At 28.0% G+C, this 22,994-nt stretch overlaps 1 protein-coding gene and 1 long non-coding RNA gene across 3 annotated transcripts; one reads left to right on the top strand and one right to left on the bottom strand.

The window, feature by feature from the left end:
- Positions 1-589: 589 nt before the first annotated feature.
- Positions 590-1,820, bottom strand: LOC136795715 (uncharacterized). Its single transcript, XR_010843365.1, has 3 exons — positions 1,767-1,820; positions 1,386-1,590; positions 590-1,316 (listed from the first exon to the last, which is right to left on the bottom strand). It is a non-coding gene; the product is annotated as an uncharacterized lncRNA (long non-coding RNA).
- Positions 1,675-21,324, top strand: LOC106686758 (uncharacterized). Of its 2 annotated transcripts, XM_014430251.2 has the most exons (9): positions 1,680-1,946; positions 2,198-2,282; positions 3,069-3,220; positions 4,310-4,468; positions 11,236-11,471; positions 13,175-13,313; positions 16,170-16,310; positions 16,997-17,119; positions 18,005-21,324. In XM_014430251.2, exons 1-9 carry the CDS (start codon positions 1,885-1,887, stop codon positions 18,189-18,191), a joined length of 1,284 nt encoding a protein of 427 aa, XP_014285737.1. In that variant the 5' UTR covers positions 1,680-1,884; the 3' UTR covers positions 18,192-21,324. The 2 variants fall into 2 exon arrangements, with proteins under 2 accessions (XP_066903312.1, XP_014285737.1); XM_067047211.1 differs by lacking the exon at positions 16,170-16,310 and having other exon boundaries at positions 1,675-1,946.
- Positions 21,325-22,994: the final 1,670 nt, after the last annotated feature.

Below are 22,994 nucleotides of genomic sequence, written 5' to 3'. Positions count from 1 at the left end.
TGAAATGGAATAGGTCTGGGAGTTGGAATGAAGGAAAGGGTACATTTGATATTTTTATTAGAAATTGGTGAGAAAAAGTATAAGATAATGATGAAGATTGAATTAAAAGAATCTGTGGTTATGTATAAAATAAAATTTGACTGTCTAAATATAAGAAAACAAAAAATTATAGTCTGTAGAGAAAGAAAATGTCCATAGAATAGAAAACAAATTAATATTAATTTTAGGCAAATAATAATATGAAGAAATATTACTTTCTCTAAATAAAATAAAATATGCGATGATGAAAAATTGAAAATCTGATGATAATTCAATTTTCATTATTGATAATAAAAGAAACACATGCTGAGTGAAAAATTAACAAATTAAATACAATGTTAAATTAATTTGAGACAAGTATAGAAATAATTAATAAAATTTACAAGAATTGAAATAAACACTTGAATACAATAATAATTTACTTGGTTTGAAAATAAAAATAATGCTACTTAGAAGGGTAAATAGAAAATAAGATGAAAATAATAGGCATAAATGTAAAAATATGTTTGGAAAATATATCAGGAAAACTAAATTAAATTTACTGAAGGAAGACAAATGAATCATATGCACTAATAGATTAATAGCTTCTATAAAAAAGAAAGTTTTTCTTGTGTTGCAAATAAATAATTAAATGAGTAGTAATAATGAAAATGTAAGAATAGACAAAGTAATAGAAAAAATAAATAAAGGATTAAATTTTAAGTAACCACAACGGTGTGGCATCCATAAAAGGCTTCCAGATCCTCAACTTTATTAATGATGACAACAGGTTGGCCATCTTTACAGCAACACCTGACTCTCAATAAATATGATGAGTGAAATTTAGTAATTCAATGCAAGTGGGCCTTCAAAGAAGGATTGTGGTGATTAAATTAACTTAAGAATAAATAGCATTTTATTTCGTCATTTGAGAAGGTTTGTGAATGTTGATGGAATTCCATATTTTATATCCTGTACATTTTGCCATAATAATGGAATCAAATTATTCTTTTTAAATTAACTGACTATAATTATTTTACCTCATAATTTATTTTTATTACTCTTTTAATTTTAAAATTTATTTAATCATCTTTAGCATCAAAACTCTATGCTAATTTTCATATTTTTAGATAATACCTATTTTGTAAAATTGTTTTAATTTTTTTAAAAATAAATTTTGTTTTCAAAATCATTCACTTTTATTTATTATTATTTTTGTTCCGATCCCTCTAAAACAGAAAAACTTGATCACATACTGTCTGTCACATTCACTTTTATTTATTTTTTTCCCGATCCCCCTAAAATAGAAAAACATTAAATTAATAGGTTGCATAACGTATGGTTACATAACTCAGATTTAATATTACCTTTTTCTACCAATGGTACTTGAAGGTGTACAGTGAAATACTTATCTGTTGTTTTGATGCATCCATTCAATGCTAATTCTACTAGAAATATTTGGAGGTGAGGGGTCTCCTTCACTTTTATTGTAATTTTATTTGAATATATATAAACAGATTATGTGTAAGTTCATCAAATTATTATTTCTAATTTCAACCTAAAAGCATAAACCTGAAATAATTAAATGCTATGTATTTTATCAGATAACTATAAAATTTATATTTTTGTTATTATAATTCTATATCTATCTTTTATGTTCAATAATCCTCTATTAAACACTATTCATGAGAAACTGAGGAAATAGGAAATTGGACATCCTGCCATCTGTTGTGATGGTGTGGGATTACCAGTAGCTGGAGTATTGATTTCTCTGCTGACCATGTATCTCCTTCAGTTTCCAAACAAATCTTCCAGCTATGCATTCCTATTGAGTGTGGACACCCTTAGTTTAAAGTTTCTGTAAATATGAGTTTCAAAAGGCTACCACCTGGATGGGACTCCAAACTGGAACCAAAGTCTGGAAAAAGGTAAGTGAATTTATATAATCAACTTAACTCAGTTAATGAAACCTTTCAAAGGATTTTTTTTTAAGGTTTCATCTTACATGTTGTTTTATCACCTTAGTTCAAATAATATGTTTCTAATCTACATATAGCTCAATCAGTTCATTGTTTTGTTTTTATTTAATTTAATACCATTGCTTCCTAATTTGAAATTAATTAATTTTTGATACTTCTATATGTTTAAATTTCTTAAAAGATGATATTTAATTTTACAGCTACTTTGTGAATTACTTTACAAGAAATATAAGCCTAGATGATCCCAGAATCAAACCAAATTCAGAACAGACTCAGAGTAATCAGGTAATTGATTATTTATAGGTGTATTATTTATTTAATTAGATTATAATTCAATATTTCCATCCTCTGATCATCATATTATTTTGTAATGATCGTATCCCAGAAAGGTGTTTTTAAAATGCTATTTTCTGTTGTATACTGTTATGGACAAGAATAAGAAAATATTTGTGGTATACATAGTTCAAGATATTTGATGAATTCATTCTTATTTTTTTAAGATATTCATATAATTCCTCTTTTGTTAATGTTCAGTATTTAGTTGAGTTTTTAAAAGTAAAAAAAAAAAGTCTAAAACATTTTCTGTGTTGTATAATCTAAAATATAAGATTTACCTCTAATAACTATGGTTGTTAAATAACTAATTCCAACCATGAAGATAATGGAGAGGGGAATGAATAAAGAGTCCCATTATAAACTGTTCTAGTAACTTGGGTTTGACAGATCAGACCAGGTACTTAAATTAATAGAGGCACTATTCTAAATTCAATCAAATTTTTAGAGATATAGAGATAAATAGTTTGCGGAAGGTTCCATTTGTGGGTATATTATATAAACACATAAGGTTATGTTTTTAATTTTAATGTAAAATCAAAATAGTTATAATTTATAGTTTCTTCAAACTGTTATTCAAAATATACATTTTGAACCATACAGTTTATAAACTACACAGTTTTAACTTCTTTTTTTTTAACTCATGAATGCTTTACTAAATTAATTATCTCACTATTTGTATTATTAGAGTCTATTTTGAGTTGATAAAAAGGATTTTTTTTTTTTTTTTTTTTTTAGGAAAATTTCCGTAATGGACGCCATGTGCCTCTGATGGGAGCTTCTGCAGTGCATTCAACCACTCAGGCAGCAGCCATGACAGATATCATTTCCAGGATCAGACACATGTTTCCCACTGTTCCAGAAACACACATAAAAGCTCTTTTAATTAAGTATGTTTTGATAAAAATTTAAAACGATTAAATTTATCTCGATTTCTCATACACAAGGTATAAATAATTGCTATTATCCTCATCAATTTTCTTGTGTATATATGTTTTTGGGAATTTTTAATTATCACGTATTATTCAGTTGTAACAGTAAGTGACTGAGTAGATAATGTTGTGGAAAGTAGGGAGGATTTTGTAAATAAAGAGAACGAGAGTGTGTTTTCATAAACAGATGCCAGGACAGACTGTGTAGAACAAAGCAGCATGCCTGTTTTATTCTCAGCAGTATTCTAGTGTCGCCATCTATCGTTTTATTTACAAAACAAAATAATAAAACTTATTTTCTACAACAGATAATTGAGCTAAAAAGATAAACCTTTTGGCATGTTATGGATTAGGGAGAGAGCCAACCTCTTCACAGCACAAAATGAAGATATATTTTCTAATTATAAAAGGTTCTCATTCAAATTCACGTGTGTGAAATTGGCAGCACAAATTAAAGAATTTATATTATAAATTAGAATTAATTAAAGAATTAAGGCTAAAGAGCCAATGATACAGCTTTTCCTTTGCAGCGAGTATGAATAAATTATTTCTCTATTCATAGCTACTGTAATGTAATTACTCTTACATTATTTCTTTTAATGATATTCAAAAGACAGTATTAAAGTACGTTGTTATGAAATTAGTAAAATGAACTTCAAAGTCCCTATTTCTGGAATATTAAGCTGAGAACATCTTTAAAGGTAGATAGTACATGTGATTAAGAGTTTATTATTTATTATATATGTGGAATATATTCATAGTTATTGGATCAAAAATTCATTATTGAAAATTAAAAAATAAAATTGTATATTTTTATAACTATTGTATGTTCTTCGATATTACAAAATAAAATTTTTTAACATACAGATTGAAAACAAAAATTTTATTGCAAGCATGGTATATATTTTCATAAGTTGGTCTAAAAGGTGCCTTTTCTTAACATGCCATAATAACACTCAGAAATAAAAGCTTTGTAAGTTAAATTAATTAATTTTTGTTACAGAAAGTTATGTTTGTAAAATTGTATATGATGATAATAATTTCTAGATACCATGGGCGTGAGGCAGTAGTTGTCAGTGCATTGCAAGTGGAAAAGCATCCTGTCAGAACACCAGGACCATTTACACCACCACCTCCTGTAAGGCCTCCTGTACCAATAGCTTGCAGGCCACAGCCAAAGCCACACTCACCAAAAATGAAGCTTAGGTAAATCAGTAGTGAGAGAATGTTGAATAGTTTTTATAGGTATCCTCTGCATGTGGTACGTTGCTTGTAAATCTACCCAAGAGCATGAGGAATTATTTTAGAGGTGTTCATCGGTTTGTGGCTTAAGTATCGTATAATTTTCTTATATTTGAAATTACTCTTGCTAATAATTTATTTAGAGTGTTTTTTTAACAAGAATAGTAGTTGGAGACACTTTCTTGCTAATATATTATTGTGATTATTAAAAAATATATTTTTTTAAAATTATCATTATTATTGTATTAAATTAGGCATAACAATAGGTAATAGAAATAAGGAAAACAAATATGAATTTATATACTTTTTTTAATTATTAAAATTATCAAAATAATTAAATATTGACTAGGCCTCTGATGAATAGCGAATCGGTTATGTGTGCCTATGTGTTCTATATAACTATATGACTTACAGTTCTATTACATTGGTGAATAATATTGTCAAATTAATTTAATATGGGATGTAGTTTAAGATGATAGAGCTTTTTTGTGAATTATTAAAAAAGTAATAGTTGCATGAGCATAGTCATGCAAAATTGATGGCTAGTATTGATTAGCTTCAAAATATGAAGGCTTACAAAATTGCTTTTCAAATGTTCTATTGAGTACTTTGCATTTTCAACAATAAACTGACAAAGCTGAATTTAAAATAAAAATAAAATACTTATCAAAATGGTAGTGTAAATAACCCTGAATTTTATAGTAACATGTGTAAATTAGGCAATTACTTACTGTATTGTTAATTGATTGTGATAAAACCTCTAATAGTAGGATAAATAGCAAGAAAATTATTACCAAAAATATTGTTACATGAAGAAAACAAAAACTAAGAAATGAATTTTTTTTTTTTAATTTATGAAACTAAAGTAGTTTTGGGCTCATGAAAATGGTCCCGAGTTCGATACTTGATTGGGAAGTATAGATCCTTGATCAAGTTTATTGATGTAGGTAATATAGTCACCATTGATGTCATTGATTCGATTTTTCACATTTTTTAAAACTTCTCAAAAATGACTCTTATGATTTTGATCAAACTCGGCATGTCAATGTAGACTTAAATGGTTTTTAATACTAGCTAGGTCTTATATTCATTGAAAAAATCTGATAGGGCTTTAACTAGTACCCATCATTAGCAGTAATAAACAATGACTAAATAAAAAATATAAAAGAATTTAATGAATAACTAAAGAAGAAAAATAAAAAATGTATTCATCAGATTCGGAATAGTCAGGACCATATGTTACTGCTGGGTTTATTATAGTCTTAAAAGCTATGAGTACAGTTCGGTATGATAGCCCCCAAAATTTTACAGACTTCTGAACAGAAGCTTCTGTTCCCAGCAGTTATTCATAATTTTATTTCAGCTGTCAGCACATTCTCTTCAGTTAACTTGTAATTTATTGATTATGTGTAAATACTTAAATTAATGACATACTACTAATTATGGTTCCTGATCCAGAAGGTTGTCTGGGATAGTGATTGTTTCACAGACTTCTTCATATACATGGTACTTTTTTTTTTTATTGATTTACAAGCTACTAGGATTGGTTGTATGTCCTAATTCCTTCACTATCTCTGACAGGCCAAGGAATGTTCAGACCATGATATCGATGTTGTTATAGTAGATATTGGGATTAGGTGCCTATCTCCCATTCCGTAAACTGTACTAAACTCTGGTTCAGCCAACTGATCATCACCTTGCAATTTGAAGAGTCCATTTTGTCTACTTTTTTGTGTATTGGAAATTACTAAACTGCATTAAACTGGCAGTTCTTTAGAGTTCAATATCAATTGTTAAACTTTTTTTAAATAAGTCAATAAAAATACAAACTAATATTGAAAATAAAAAAAAGATGCTGTAAAATAAGAATTACAAATTAAACTAAAGAGGGAAAAATTGTAAAAAGGTCCATGGCAATATAATATAAACAAGTCTTTTAGTTATCAATTACTTTATGACAGCTTCTTATTGGAAATGTTTCTTTCTTTTATTCTTCGAGGCAAGTTTACTCTTAAAATTAAATTAAATTACAATTCACTATACCATAAAACGTTTCTGAGAATATTCAAATAAAGTATTTCTCCAGGAGTATGCAGAATAAACATTGGTTTGTGTTGGGACGAGGAGTATTTCGCAATTGAAAAACTAATCTCTTTCCCAGAGTAAATGTTTGCTGGTTTGGGTGAAAAATAAAAAACGGATGACCTGAAAATAATCTCTTAAAGAAAAAAATTAAAATAGTAAAGAAAATGAAATGACAAAATAAATTCCTTCCAAATGATATACAATTTAATCAAATTAAAATATAAACAAATGAAATTTAAAAAAATTAATTGTTTTGCTGTTACAAAAATAAAAGAATGAGGAGCAGATGGCTTGGGGGCTGCGGTCAAAATATAATACAAATAAGTTGAAAAACTTATTTAATCATGCCAACGTTTAGGCTAGAATTTCCTGCCTTCATCAGAGCTAAGAACAAAGAACAAGATAACAACAAAGGAATACAAAATCTAAAAACTAAAATATAAACAGAATGACATAAAGTAAATAATTGTACAGAATGAAATTAATAAAATTAAATTGATGAAAGAAGTGGAAGATAAAATGAATATATTGGTAATTGAATAAGTAAGTAAAAGTAACATAATCAAGGAAATAAAATAAAAATTTGAAGTTATAATACAAAGGAATATGTATACTTTTATTTATTAAATAATTGATTTAAAAATTAAAATTATCGAAAGACAAAATAAAATTGAGAGAAAGAAAATATATGTAACTTATGAAATATGTAACCATAATATTAGATAAAGAAACAAAATATAAAGTTAAGTTAGACAAAAGAAGTGAATATGATCATCAACTTGTGGTTAAAAATAAACTTATAATTAACAAAAAATGAAAAAAATCAATTGCAAGTAAAATGAAACTAAATTAAAAAGAAACTGAACTTTTGGGCTTCAACAGTTTGATCAGTGGCGGATCCAGGGATTCTCTGAGGGGGCTATTCCATTCACCTAATCAAAAAAGTCAATTTAAACAAATGTAGTTTGAATAACTTAACAACTTCAATTTTTAAATATGGTTTATTTTTCAATTAAGGACATAACAATAATTGCACCTTTTGTATTTATACATAATCAACAAATGTTTTCAAGAAAAAACAATTTACACCTTCCAGGGGGGATGCTTCCTGAATCTACTAGTGATTAGTTTTGCATCAAAATTCATCAATCCAGAATGATATTTAACAATTGCTTACAACAGGGAAATTAATTATAAAGTTCTGGGTTTTTATAATCATAATCATTATTATTAAGGTTAAGGAACACCTGCTAATTTTGTAGTCGGAGTTTGTGTTTAAAATGAATATCATATCTTGTCACATTATGTGAAATTTCAACTTCGGTGTTTACATTAATAAATCTCTAATCAATGTAGGAGTAACTAATTAATTAATTGTTGTATATTTTATTGGTTCTTACACACCTCTACTGAAATGCACAATATTTTTTATTTCCTTATGTTTAAAATATTTGTACTGTCAATCATCAAAAATGGAAATGCTGACGAAATATTAGGCTTAAAGGATATGTTCCTCCTGCTAAAAGTTCTGTTGCTTAACAATAGTCACTTATATCAATAGTTCTTTAATATTTAAAAAAAAAATAATAATGTTTCATTACAATAACATATTTACAAGAATTCATATCTTCTGAAATTGTAATATTTTTCTTTGAAAAAATTGCAAATCTAGTTATAAATTTTGAGAAAATTATAGAGCTTATAGATATTATTTTGGATCCTTAGTTACTATTTGTACATATTCATTCTTGTTATATCTATTTTTGAAATATCACTACTTTAATTTTGATCTAACTGAATAGTTGTATGTTCCTACAAAGAATTAACTCTACTTGTACTGCAGGCTTTGTATAGTTATATTAATGCATAATGTTTTTTCCATATAAAGATTTTTCTCTATAAAATTAGCCTTACTGACCATCAGTTTGCCTATCCTTTTTTGTAATGTATTGAGTAATTTATTTTTTTTTTTTTTTGTTCATGGAATGCTTTTTAAAAATACGTTTTTACAAAAAAGAATGAATTATTTTAATGTAAATTATAATTTTTCTTTTATAGTTTTATTGTGCCTTTCTTGTGATTTTGGTGTTGTATCCCTCGTTTTGAAGTTGGACGTTCGGAGGCTTCTCTTGCCACTGTGGTACAGTATATGCTATTATTTATTTATTTATATTTTTTTAAAGTAATATTATTGGCTGTTTAGTTTGTCACTGTCATTACTGAAGCTTGGTAGTAATGCTGTTATATTTATAAAAAGTTTTTATTATTTTATGCATGCTATTATATTGTTTTATATAGCATAAATCTCAGATTGATATTAACCTTTCCAGAAATGTTTGATAGAAGTATTAATATATTTGATTATCATTCAAATTTATTGCATGTTGCATAGTTAGCTAGCTTTATGATTTGCTTGACCTAACTTTTATTTACTTAATAAAATTATTAGTTATTAATGAAAATTTAAGAAATGAATTATGGTTTGAATTAATAAAACAAATTTGTTATTGACTGCATTCACGGATTTGTCATTTAAATATGGCACTAAGAAAGTAAAGAAAAAAAAAGAGGAGTAATTTTTTCCCCACTTGTAACTATGAACCAAATAAATGCATTTGTAGTGTAGTGGTGCCTCTTACTAGCAGCACCTAAGACAGAGATTGGTTTGGAAGCTCTGAGAATTTTTTCTTAATACTAAACCTACCTCATGTGGTTAAATGACTGTTTTCCAAAGTTTGTTTAGAATTTCTTCTATTTCTTACTGTATTACCATGTAAACTGATTGACTTTTCCTGTCATATACATATAACCTATTTTTCAATATTCACAATTTTCTATATTGTTTACTTTCCGAAAATAATTTATTGCATATCTTGTCTACTCCTGTTTGAATAATTCATGTTAATTAGGACTATATTCTTCAGAAAGTGCCCTCCTGAAATTATTTTACAAGTCCCCTAATGGAATCCACATTGGAAACAAACATGCGATTGGAACAAATACCTAACTTTCTTTTTACCACTGTATGGTCTTGTGATCCAAACAGAGAGTATCAAAATTTAACTACGTATTTTATAGAAAGTATGACTTGTTATAAATAGTATATATATCAACTCAGTGAACAGAGCCAAAATTTTGTGGTATGATCTCTCTTTGGATCTAAAATCAGGTGAATATTGCTAAAGGTCTTTGGCTACATCACTATTTTCTTTGAGAAAGTAACAAATAGAGAAGAGTTTCTTTTTTCAGTTATCTGAATGAAATCGACTGCAATGACTAGCAAATATTGAACAGTTCCAATATTACCTTGATTTACACCATGATGCAATGAAGTTCTACTTTCATCATTCTGGGTGTCAACAGTCACAACCAGAAGTGACTAATTGTTTAATAAATTTAGTATTTTTTTTTCTTTTAATAACTGAAAATAGTGACAACTTCTAATGGGCTCAGTAAAAAATTATTTTAAATAACTATTTTAGGATATTCTGATCCTAAAACTGCTTTAAAAGCGAGAAACAATTTTTGGACAAACCTAACATCTCTCTGAGGTTTATTAAACCTTATAAAACATTTTGCAATTTCACTTTTTGTATCAGCAGTGGTTATCAAATTTATTTTGAAACAGATTCCCTGGGTTTCCAGTATCTCACTCAAAAGTTTCAGAGCTTCTTTGTGTTTGTTTTGCTTAGAAAAATTATCAAAAGAACTTTTTTAGTATTTGTAATGTTTCTTTGTTTTCTTTAAGGGCTAAGCTTTTGAATTTCCATGGATGTTTTGTATTCATGAAGATCTACATCAAATATATCTAAAAAAACAAACAATATTATTTCTAACTGATGATTATTGCAAGTGATCAGTTTTATGGATAGCATTCATTTCTCTGATCATTAACTTCTGATCTCATTCATGATTCATATTTAGAAATTTGTTAAACTCTTTTAAAAAAAATAAATAATGTCATAACTAAATCTATTATATTCTGAAAATAAGCAATCTGGATAATCCTCACCTAATTTTTTTTTCAACTCAAATATATTTTCAGAATACTCAAGTGCTGAATCATACTTGCCTTGCTTTTGGTCTATCTGTACAATATAGGTACTTACAGTCAGATAATCAGAATGATAACAACTGTAAATATCTTTCATAACATTTATTATATCTTCGAATATTGGTAATGCTCTATTAATCTTACTTTTACTAAAATATATTTTCCTTATTCATTATAACATTATAGCCAGATTATCAGCTTTGCTCTTTGCTTTCTTCTCAATATTTAGAACATCATTATATATTTTGAGTGCTTTATCATAATCTTTCAGCTTATAAAATATTTTGCCAATACGATTATATATTTCTAAAGAAAACAGATTGTTTTTTTCTCTTTTCTAGTATTTCATGATAGATCCTTAAAGAATCATTTAACTTCCTTTATCAAACAGAGTGGTTAAGGGTGATCTCTTCCTAAAAACATTTTTTTTGTTTCTCACATGTCTCTTCAAACAGTTTTAGTGCTTCATCAAACCTAACTTGCCATATTATTCATGAACATTGTTACATTTATTTTATTAACAGATTACTTCTCTTTGCGAGGTTTATCTGATCAAATATAGATTATAAAATATTAATTTTGGTTGTTTTAGATATTTGAAGAGTGTATTTCCAGTAGTGGAGGAGACCATATTGCTGGATACGCTTGTGAATGCTGATAACAATGTAACACATGCAACTGAAAAATTACTTAATCTCGGCTTCAACAAAAGGGAGATGCCACAGCCAAGAGTAAGTCTGAAAAAACAGGAATCTGAGCCAACCAAGTCAGAGATTAAAAAGTCTCCACAATTAAGGAAGATGAAATCTGTTGAAGAAAAACAATTAAGTATGTTTTGAAAATTTTTTAAATTCGATATTTGTTTTAGTAATTACTAATTATTTTCTACAAACATTTTGTAATCAATTTGTTTAAATTATCTTTAAATAGTTTTTCTTTTAATTTTTTTACTGCATAAAGACTTTAATTATATATTTGAATTTTTGTATTCAATCACAAATCCAAAACTTTATGAAGTGAATATACATTACTTTTTGTTAAATTTACACTTTTAGTCAAAAAATTAGGATTGCCTGTTAAGATCCTGTAAATTACAATAAATGTCAAAGGCTTTTGGAGGAAGTCTAATCACTGGTAATGGGATTTAATACCACATGTGTATGTATGTTATGATCCTAAACCTAAATTTAAACTTTGTAGAATATTTTGAACTAATAGAAAATGGAGGCATTTAAAAAAAAAATGACATGGCCAACTTGGTCTCTGGCCCTCAATCTGATTGAGCTGTTTTGGAAAGAGCTTACTTGGGAGGTCTAGAATCTCACTCCAATTTCATTAAAAAAAAATTTTTTGGAAGCTTCTGAAAAGTTATTGTTGGTCCCTCTCCTTGTGAAGGTTAAATCTTTTGGCCCTAACCTCTGGTTTGAAGGTACTTTGTCAGTTCACTGTTCTGATTTGTCTCCAGAAAAAGACTAACCAAATGTTCACCAATAAAGCTATTGGTTGTACTTTGTTGGCCGAGATTAGCTTAGTGTGTACACTCTAATGCAGATGAGAGGCAGAATGCCATGTGTGGAAACCAACATTTGTTGGCCTTTGTTAGTCTAATGTTTATATATATTTAAAACAACTCATAAAAAGATTGAAATGAGTATTCAAAGCTGTCATAAAGAATAACAAATAATTTTTTGATAAAAAAGTATAATCTTATTTTTTTACAATTGTTTTCTTGTACGAAGCCCTGCAACGTGGGGCGAAACGTTGGCTCAATAAAATAGTATAATTATTTACTATTTGAGTTTTTTTTTACCGCACCCGGACCATATTCCATTCATGTTTATATTTTTGTTGTATTAAATTTTCATTTGAAAAACAATTTTATTTTGGCTGATTCATTCCAAAATTAACCAATTTTTCTTTGATAGGCAATGTATATCCAGGTTAAAGAACAGCAAAAAAATTCACTCACTCACTCTTGGGCGCTACAGTCCTTGTAGGACCTGGGCCTCTGCCATCACTGTTTCCCATGCCTCATGGTCTCCAGCGAGACTCCTCCAACTTTCAATTTTCATCCCTCTCAAATCATCCAACCACCGACGCCTGGGTCTGCCCCTTTTCCTTTTTCCTCCTGGTGCACCATTTAGCATCCTTTTAGGTAGCCTGCAGGGCTCCATCCTTTCTACATGTCCCAACCATCTTAGTCTGCTCTTCTTAATAGCACAGAGGATGTTAGGCTCTCCATACAATTCCTTTATTTCATCATTGCTTCTGATTCTCCACCTGTGCTCCTCTTTAACAGCTCCAAAGATCTTTCTCAGGACTCTTCTCTCCCAAACCAGTAGAGCTCTTCTATTTTCCTTGATTAGAGTCCATATCTCACTGCCATACATTACCACTGACCTAATTATTGTTTTGTACAACAAAGGTTTTGCTTTCCTGTATATTTCAAATATTTCTATATTTGTAAGCTGCAGAAACTGATGAATATTTCACTGTTATAACTTAAAAACAAAATATTATTATGTTGACAGTAAAGCAACGCATATGTAGAAAGCATCCAGAAGTGGCGGAAAGAGTTGTTTCAATAGCTCTTGACAGTGCAGGATTTAATGAAGAAACTGCAGAAACAATCTTGGCGATGATGCTCGAAGAACAACAGAAAAAATCAGTGTGAGAATGATATATTTATCATATTTTACTTTCCATAAAAAAAAAAAAAAAAAAAATTTCTGTAGATATTTAATGTTATGAAAAATGAACATGCTAGAATTTTGAGGCTTGTAAATAGAAATTTTGTCATAGTTTTGCTTTGCTATTTTACTGGGTTAAACTTGAAGTGCATAAGTGTGACATCATCTCTTGTATATTTTTTATTAAATTTATAATAGAGAATGATATAAATGCCAATTATTTTCTTCCAATATACATTTAAGTTTGATAATTAACTAGATAATTTAGTAGATAAAACCTAAGCTGCTAACTGTTGTGGAGTTTAGGGAGGGTTTTATAAAGAAAGACAGAAAGTGTGTTTTCTCTTATGGATGCCACGACCGACAGATTATTCTAGACTCAAGGGAAGCAAATCTATCCCCTGCCAGAGCAGTGCCACCATCTACTGTTTTATTTTACAAACCAAATAATAAAACCTAACCCTTTAATCCCAAAAAATAAATTTGACAAAAGAGACTAGATCCATTGAATTTATTGAGAAAATGTTGGTAATTTACCCAATGCAGTGTATGAGGTTGTACTGTTACTGGATCACATCATTTTTCAGATTAAACTGTTTCTGGTGCTTTTCATTTTATCAATTTTGAGATCAATTGTATTTTTCATTTATTGTACCAATTTATTTGTATGGGTAGTAAGGAATAAGACAACTAGATTACATTTTTAGCTTTCTGTTGAACTGTGTTATTGTTTCATAAATGTTATGGGTCTGCCTTCTCACTCAATCTGAGTTTATTTTATTGTTGGTCTCTATGCCAGTTTATTTTATTGTTGGTCTCCAAGCCAGTTTATACCATTATATATACATTTTTTCATTGTTATCCTTCAGAAAAAAATAAATCAGAAATACAATTGGAAATGAGTTTTACCTTATTCTGTGTGTGTTTGAAGGGGAGCTATGAATGTGGTAGGGTAGAGAAAAGAAACTTTCCTGTTGCGGGTCTTCTGTGATTGTAGATATAGGATATCTCAATGATATACTTAGAATAAATTAATCAAACTAAAAAATGGCAAATATATATAAATTAAGGAAATGTAAATTTCTATGCAAGTAAAGCAATTTACTATTGATTAAACATATATCAAATGAGCATTAATCCTTTCGAGACTGAATAATGGGATTTGAAGTTTTACTACTACGGGTAGGGCATTACCACTACACATTGTTGATGGTGCAGCTCCTTTAGTTCGGTTGCCAAATCCTGATATTTGTGAAGCTTCTCACCCACAGTTGAGCTAATGTTATCATTGGAATCACAGTATCTATAATCTTAGCTTTCTTTTGTTTCCTGTTTATGAGGAGTGTGTCTGGATTGTTATGGGGCTCTGTGTGGTCAATAATAATGGATCCATCCCAATACAGCTTGATGGGGCCCTTTTGAAGTATCCTACTTGGATTGTACTTGTAATATAGCATTCTTATATCCAATGAATTAAATTTATCCGCTGAGGCCTTATGAAAACTTTTTGCCAAATTAATATGCCTCTGGATTTATTCTCTGCCCGCTACCACTGCACATCCCCCTGTGATATGCTGTATAGGTTTTATTATTATTATTAATTGCTAGATTATATTTTATTGGCCGAGTATCATGCATTGGAATCCTCTACCATATGATCTTTAGGAACAAAGATAAAAAAAATAGAGTTCATTTTTCTGCTAAGGCCTGATGAAACATTTTCGCCACATTAATATGTCTCTGGTGTTACTCTGCAAATCTCTTGTGATATGCTGTATAGATTTTATTATTATTATTATTTAGAAGATTACATTCTATTGGCTGAGTTCCATATATTGGAATCCTGTACCGTATGATCTTTAGGAACAAAGAGATAAGAAAAATAGGGATCATTTGAATAAACTCTAGTGGCAAGGATAGAAACTTGGGTATGTCTTGATAACCAGTAATAGTGTTAGGAAAAGAACTTATAAATTCAGTGTACATTCCTCAAATACTAGATTGGTGATGCTGGTTTATAAGTGCATAGGCCATAGTGATCATTATGCTGATAAATGAACTCATAGTCCCTGAAAGATTATAACAACATGATAAGAGAAAATGTTAGTAAAGTAAAGGATGAAACAAAAGAAAAAATTAAAATATATTGCTGGTTTGCTTTGATAGTGGCACAACTTTAAAAAAATATCAATTTTCTTTATTTTCTATTGAAGTTATTCTGAAGCAATACTTATTTCGGGCTGGAGATATTTTTTAATAAGAGGTATACAACAAGAGTAACTTCTTGACAGTCTGTAGGGGTACCCCAGAAGAGAAACAAATCTCTGTCTAAGGGTTAATGAAATTCCTTCTGTTTTATCGTTTGACCAGACAGAATGAATTTGAGGGATTGTACAAACTTTCTTGAGTTTATAATCACAATAACATTTATAACTTAAAACACTGCTACTTGACTATCATGGGCTTTACTGAGATTGGATTTATAGGAGCAAGGCATTTATAGGCAGGTTGTACAAAATTAAGAAGCTGATATCACTTAGTTCCATCTTATAGGCCAGAGTTACACAGAATTATATCTAAATGAATAAATTATAATAAATTCAAACTAACAATACTATTAAACTTAATAGTACTAACAATAATATTAAACTTACCTAATTAAGTCCAGAATCACAGGTAGTTTTTAAAATATTGACTATGAAGATTCTATCTGGCTTGTAAAAATTTGTTTGAGTAATGCCTTTAATAAAAATTGTAATGTATCTTGGAGAATGTTTTGTTCATTCTTTTTTCTTTTATTTTTTTTTTTTTAATATTTTAATTTTTTCTAATAAAGTGATTCTTCTGGAGAAGTAGTTGAAACTGAGAAGGTAGTTAGTAAATCACCAGAAAACAGGACAGAGGCAATCCCAGTCGAGCCAATAAGACTTGACCTGAATACTAAGCAGAGGCATAAGAATAACAAAAATGAAACAAGGTAGGTCCAGTGCATGATCTGGTTTGTTCTGAAGTAAAATTAAATGTCTGAAATGCTAGAATTATATGTCTTTAAATGTATTCTTGATTCCTGCTAGTAAATTTTTATTTGAATGGATATAGATAAAATTAATTTAACTTTTCGAATAAAAGTTTTGTTTTTACTTTCTGACTAATTATGATTAGTCCATAAATTTTTTAAAAAAGATTATTTTATTAAGTTTAATCATTTAGGTAGAAAATTTCAACAGAGATCAGATGAATTGAATTTGGACTTAATTCATATAATCATTGTTTTATTATCAGAAAAATGTCTTTGCCACAATCCTTCCTTAAGTTTAGAGCTTATATTGAGGAAGCAACAATAATTATTTGAGTGTTTTTTTACCATTTTACTTAACTATTTGTCTGGTCCAAAGGCTTGATCAAATTTTGACTAATATAGTGGGTGTTAAAACTATCAATAAATCACTGTGTACATTTCAAATTTTTAATATTAGAAAAAATATTATTCTGTAAAGTGTCATTATTTCTTGTTTTGAGGTGATTTCATTTAAATTTGAATTCAATTGTTTATCAATAAATAAGTAGCTTTAGATGTGTTATATCTATTTTGTTCTCTTATCTAATTTAAATACAAAAACAAATTTATTTTAATTTTCTCCTTGAAATAATTCCGTGCACCAGGACACCAGCTAAATTAGAAGATGAATCTGATCCACTCTGCTGCCTATTCATGTCTCCTCTTCTTACTAAACCTCAGGGGCCTAACAAAGATTTGCACAGAGGACCAGATGAAAGTTTACTTTTGTAAGTAATTTTTTTTTTTTTTAATTTAATTTTATTTATTATGAAATATTATAAGAAATGAGAGGCTGTCTGTAGCTGAGGGAGTTGAGGCCTAGGACTTTGCAACCTCACAATTGCAATGGCACCAGATCAAATCTGGTCTGAGGGGTCGACTTTTATTTCAGTGGTAGTCCCAAGAAAAAACAAATTGAACCTCCATCATGGTTAGAATAGGGTGGTAGATGACCCCTCCCCCTCCTCCTATCCCCAAGAAGGAGGTCATAAAAAATAATTGTAAATAAAGAGTTCATTGCTAACATTGGTAATAGAAAAAATGTAATCAATATAATGTTTGATAATACTATGTCATCACAGTTTTATTGAAATATGAGCATCTACATTATAAATGAAGGTAATGTTATCATAAAAGTCAATGTAATTCGGTTGTATAATTTATGAGAAAAAGTAAATTCTGGTCCACAACATTTTTGTAGCTTGTAAAAAGAGAGTTAAGGCACATGATGGACCAGATCGTCTAGCCAAACTCACCATAATGAATATGGAATATAATTTACATGAAGACAATGTTATATCTAATGGTACTTTTAAAGTTTTTTACATTGAATCAAGAAAAGTTTGTTTGTAAAAGTTGTTTTATTTTTTATTATACAAAATCTATCCCTTCCAGTTAACATTTTATATAGTTCTTACATTAACTTAATCCACTTCTGATTGCAATAATTTGAATAAAAGGCACAAATTATGAAATTTTGTTATATTTGATATTAAATTAACTTTTTATTATTTATATTGCATAAATTGAATGATAGATCTTTGATAAATTGACTCTGTAATTCTAATATTTTATTGTTTTATCCTTTAAAATATATATATTTTTTCCTACAGGGAAGATTATGTTCCATGGATTGGTCCAGAAAAAGGTTTGGCTAAAGGTCCTGATAAAAGTTTAGCTAAAGGATCCTGTGGTGCCAAAGGACCAAATGCTTCTCTGAGAAAAGGACCGTGCCCTTCACTCGCAAAGGGTAGCATCTACTCAAATCTAATTGCTGTCCAAGACTCAAGGGGTAAATAACACTATGACCGGTCGGTTATTAACAAAGTGCAATATTTGTAAGATCTCATAAAATGTAGCAAATATGTGCCAATAAGTACTTATTATAATGGTTACCTAATACTGAATGTTACCAATGGTATATAGAAGGCAAACCTCTTTTATAGTGGTTAGTTAATTTATTTTATAACCTTAAAAAGTTATTAGATTGATACCTAGTATTTGTTTTGTTTTTTTACCCTCTATATTAGATCTTTATAAGTAAAATGCCATTTGTGGTATAGATGATTGCCTGTTTAATTTGTTATGAATGAAACAATTCTAATTGAACTTAATTCTTTTTTATTTTAATACTATGGTAGATGTACCAGTAGTAGGTGTTTACATGAACCAAAATGTTTTAAATTTTTTAGTATTATGGTGTTATTTAACACATGGTTTACTTTTCAATACTGGTGTTAAATTGGTAAAATTTTCTCAAAGCTAATTTAGGTTTGACATTAATAAAGATAAATTATCATTTTTTAAACTGAATTAATCTTACTAATTTTTTGCTTTAGTGAGTGACAAGCACATTTGTCCTGATGAAATCAATTTTATTAGTCATCGTTCTTCGCAACAAAAACTTTTTTAAAATACTTGAGGCTTTGTTTTTTATTGTCTTTAAAATCCTTATCCAAAATTATCATCTTGATTGCAACCCTTTTTATAAATATACCCAATACAAAATTTAAACTTTAAACAGTGCTAATTCACAAAAAGTTGTTTTATTGACAATTATAGAGCTCCAGTCTGTTTGACAAAGTATCAAATACTTATTTTAGTCATATCTGAATGTGCCTGCTACTGGAAAAATAAGGTTTTTGTTGAGTCAAAAGTTGGCATCTGGTTTATGTAGAAATTAAAACTTCTTCAGTAAAAAAAAAAATTCTACATTTAATAAAAAGCCTCTAAAAAATAATTTAAACAGAAAGTATTTGAACTTTCCTAAAAGATCATTACAAGACACTATTACCTCCTCACCTTATTCAGCTAAATACCACATGCAGAAGGGGAATTTTCTCTTACTGGCTGAAATAACCAAACAAAGACTGTCTTGATTGCTAAGAAAGAACTTTCTAGAAGAAGTCACCATAAGTGAACCTCTAATTTAAATCTGAGGTACCTAATACTGGTGCATCTATCCTATTAGACAATACTGTGATGGTTTCAATATTTCTTTGCTTAACTGATTATTATGAGAATGGGTAAAATATGTCACTTTAATCTATTCTTACCTTTTTTAACCATCTCTCTACTAAGAAATCCTGAATTAATTTCAGGATTCTAATTAAACATATTAGATCGATGTAATTTTTCCTAACACTATCTTCAGATTTAAGTATAGTCTATCCTTATTCCTGCAGTTTGTAGAGGGCAATGGCTTCTGATTTATGAAGAGTATGTATTTCCTATTATTTATCCTCCGTGGTAAAGTGATTATTATGAGACTACTAATGGCAAATAACCTCTTCTACAAGATTCTTATTTTATTGATAGCATATTTTAAAGGAGATTAATTTGTTATTAGCAGTATCTTCTTGATTTTATTTAATTTTTTTTTATACAAATAATTTATGAGTAATTATTTACTTAATTTATTTTGGTTTCAAAAATCAATTAATATAATAAAAAATATTAGTCTAAAATGATTTTTTGAAAAGGATGATAACAAATTATAACCCTATATAATCTAAAGAAATCCCAATGGATGTTGTATAGGTTTTAGATTTAAACTTTCCACAAAGTTATATTTTTTACTTTATTTCTTTTAGTACTAAGTTTATTGTATCTCATGATTAGTTGAAATATTTTTTTAAAGAAAGTAACAACAAACTATATAATTTAGGTTTACTAAAATAGTTTAGTCCCATCTCCTTCCATTTGTAAAAACCCACATACTTAACCAGTAGAATTTTGAACCATTATTTTTGGTGAACCAATGATTTTATTTATTAATTGGTATAGAATAGCCACATATATTTATTTAGTTAAATCTTACTGCACTTTAGACTAAATATTGTCTACTTTTTATAATGTTAAAAAAAAAATCATTTTTTCTGTTTAAATTAATTATATTATTATCATTGTTTACCCTTAAAATGTCTAATTTATAATTTAAGAAAATGTTATATTGTACAAAATTAAATATAATAAAGAAAATATAAATTTTTAATAAAATGATTGAAGTATATTGAGGAGGTATTATTTTTGGGTAGGCATAAGAAATTAAACTAGTGTTTCGCAATATGATTAAAAGACTGGTTTAATTGTAAGAAAAGTACAACTAGAGGAGATATTGTTGATTAAAATAGGTAAAATTTTTACAGATCATTAAAACAAAATTATTATTTCTGTATTTGTATGTAAAATAAATAATAACGATATAGTTTAATTATAGCGATTGACTATATTAAGTTTTGGGATCTCGTATGATTTTAATTAATTTAATTTAAGCCTGCATTAGAATATATTTTCTCTCTGAAATGTTTGTAAAATTAAGAAGTAGAAGCAGATTCACAAAATATTTATCAAATTCACTAAGTTGTAATGGAATTTGTTTAGATTAATTTAACAAACCCTTTAATACAAGTATTGGAACAATTTGACAAGGGTCATTTGGTGTATTCCTGTTTATTTTATTAACATAAAATAATATTATAGTTAGTTTTTTTTTACATTCATGATTGCCTATAATTTATTGTGCCAATGTAACAGGATTGATATGTCCTCTGGTCTACTTTCATATCATACTGTTATTTGTCGAATTCATTGATGGGTAGTAGCTTAAGGAAAGAAGCAATTGCTTTGAGGCTCAACATTGTAAGTGATGGATCACAAGAGTTTAATATATAGCTATTTTGACTATGTTCAAATTAATGAAAGCTTTTTCAAAAAGAAATAAATATTTATTATATTTTTAAAAATCTTCCAGTCTCTAATCTTCTTTGAAAAAAAAATGTGTCAATATTGTTCTGTTGTTTTATAAATTTAGCCACTAATTATTGAAAGCATTAATATTAATAATGTGTATTAAAAATAATAATTTTTGTAAAATTTATTTTCTATGTTAATTATCAAAAGTTAATTATTATGATTTAGATTGAATAAATTATGTTACCACTTGTTTGATTTTACTACTACCAAAAGTAATAATGCAATACAATGGTTTAATAAAAAAAAAAAAGGAAGTAATAAATATGATGTGTCTACTTGTTATAGGTAAATGTTCATGTGTGATATTAATTTTATAATTTTTCTTATGTCTGGATTAGAAACATCATGTATTTATTTCATATGCTAGGACATTAATCATCCCTATTCTCACCATTGTATCCCTTAATTTTCTATCCATATATCACTGAACAAATCAGACATTTTCTTATTTATTCTTCACTGCTATTCTCCTTTATTATTTGTTGGACCAAAGATTGGTTAGAAAAAAAAGCGAATAAACAATCCATAAATCAGCCCAAAATTGACATTGAGGAAAAACTTAGAAAAGGTCACATCATGGAAATTGATGTGATACAGATTACTATTTTATCTTTATGTAATTGTATTACTGCTGCAGGTTATTCATAAATATAAGTGCCAACATGAAGACTGGCTTCCCTTATAACATACGAATAAAATACAAACCTGTTATTAATGGGAAAATTTGATAAATAAATTTTACTTTTGTAAGTAAAAGTAAGTTTATTTTAGATGAATGGAATATGGTCCGGGCGCGGTAAAAAGAAAAAACTCAAATATTAGATAATTATACTATTTTAGTGGCTCAATAAAATAGTATAATTATCTACTATTTGAGTTGTTTTTTTTACCGCACCCGGACCATATTCCATTCATCTATACACACAGTCAATCAATAATCTTCCAGTAAGTTTATTTTATATTGCTTTCTTTCAAACATGTTTTATTCTTTAACAGTTAATTACAATTAAGTAAGTATTATTTTTCAAAGACAAATAGAATATTTTTGGAGACTAAGTGGTAAAAAATGTGACTTATTTTATGCAATTTCATTTATTTCAATCAATTATGCCTTTGAAGATAAGGTTAAAAATATATGTTTGCTACATTAAAAACACCAGATTAAAAAAATAATAGCCAATTATGAAAATTTTGCTAGTTTTTCTTCAGTACTGGATATCTTATAGCTATTACCTAGACTAAAATCATGACTAGAACATTTTTTAAGTAGAATAAAGTTACTAAACTTTCATGTTCAAATGTTTCTGAAAAACAGTCTTAAAAATCCAACACTTTAAAAAATGATATATCAATATTTTTCCAAATATCATGAAGCTGCTACTTACTCAAAGATAAGCATCATGAACTATGTCAATTTAACTTGCGTAATTTGAGTGGCTATAGCCTGTTTCCGGAAGTATAGTTTTTTATGAGAAGTAAGCATTTTGTGAATTTATTTTGGCAACTGTTACACCTATGATGATAATCATCCTGAATTAATTTATGGTGTATTTATTGTCTTCAATTTGAGGAACTAATAAACAGTTGTAGGTCAGATAGTTACTAAGACAGTTTTTGAAATATCAACATTTTTTCCCAAATAATGAAAAATCATTTATCTTATTTATTTATGGAAATGTGGAAACTGTTACTTCTCAGAACTTAATCATTATGAGTTATTTAACTAGCCACAATTCAAGTCCTAATAGACTTTGGTATGTGTAATAGTTTCTGCTGCATATAAGCAAAATGAACTCACAAAATCTTAATTCTCCTTTATTTGGAAACAACAAAAAGAATATTTCTTGA

Source organism: Halyomorpha halys, unplaced genomic scaffold (genome assembly GCF_000696795.3).
Source record: "Halyomorpha halys isolate HHAL.00 unplaced genomic scaffold, Hhal_1.1 Scaffold868.1, whole genome shotgun sequence".
Lineage (NCBI taxonomy): Eukaryota > Metazoa > Arthropoda > Insecta > Hemiptera > Pentatomidae > Halyomorpha > Halyomorpha halys.
The sequence above is the reverse complement of the archived record's forward strand: the minus strand, read 5'-3'. Positions and strand labels throughout refer to the sequence as shown.

Excerpts from the sequence above, each read along its gene's own strand:
- LOC106686758 (XM_014430251.2), top strand. The coding sequence starts at position 1,885 with ATGAGTTTCAAAAGGCTACCACCTGGATGGGACTCCAAACTGGAACCA. Across the intron at positions 1,947-2,197 it reads GAACCAAAGTCTGGAAAAAG|CTACTTTGTGAATTACTTTA; the intron begins GTAAGTGAATTT and ends TTAATTTTACAG. Across the intron at positions 4,469-11,235 it reads TCACCAAAAATGAAGCTTAG|ATATTTGAAGAGTGTATTTC; the intron begins GTAAATCAGTAG and ends TGGTTGTTTTAG.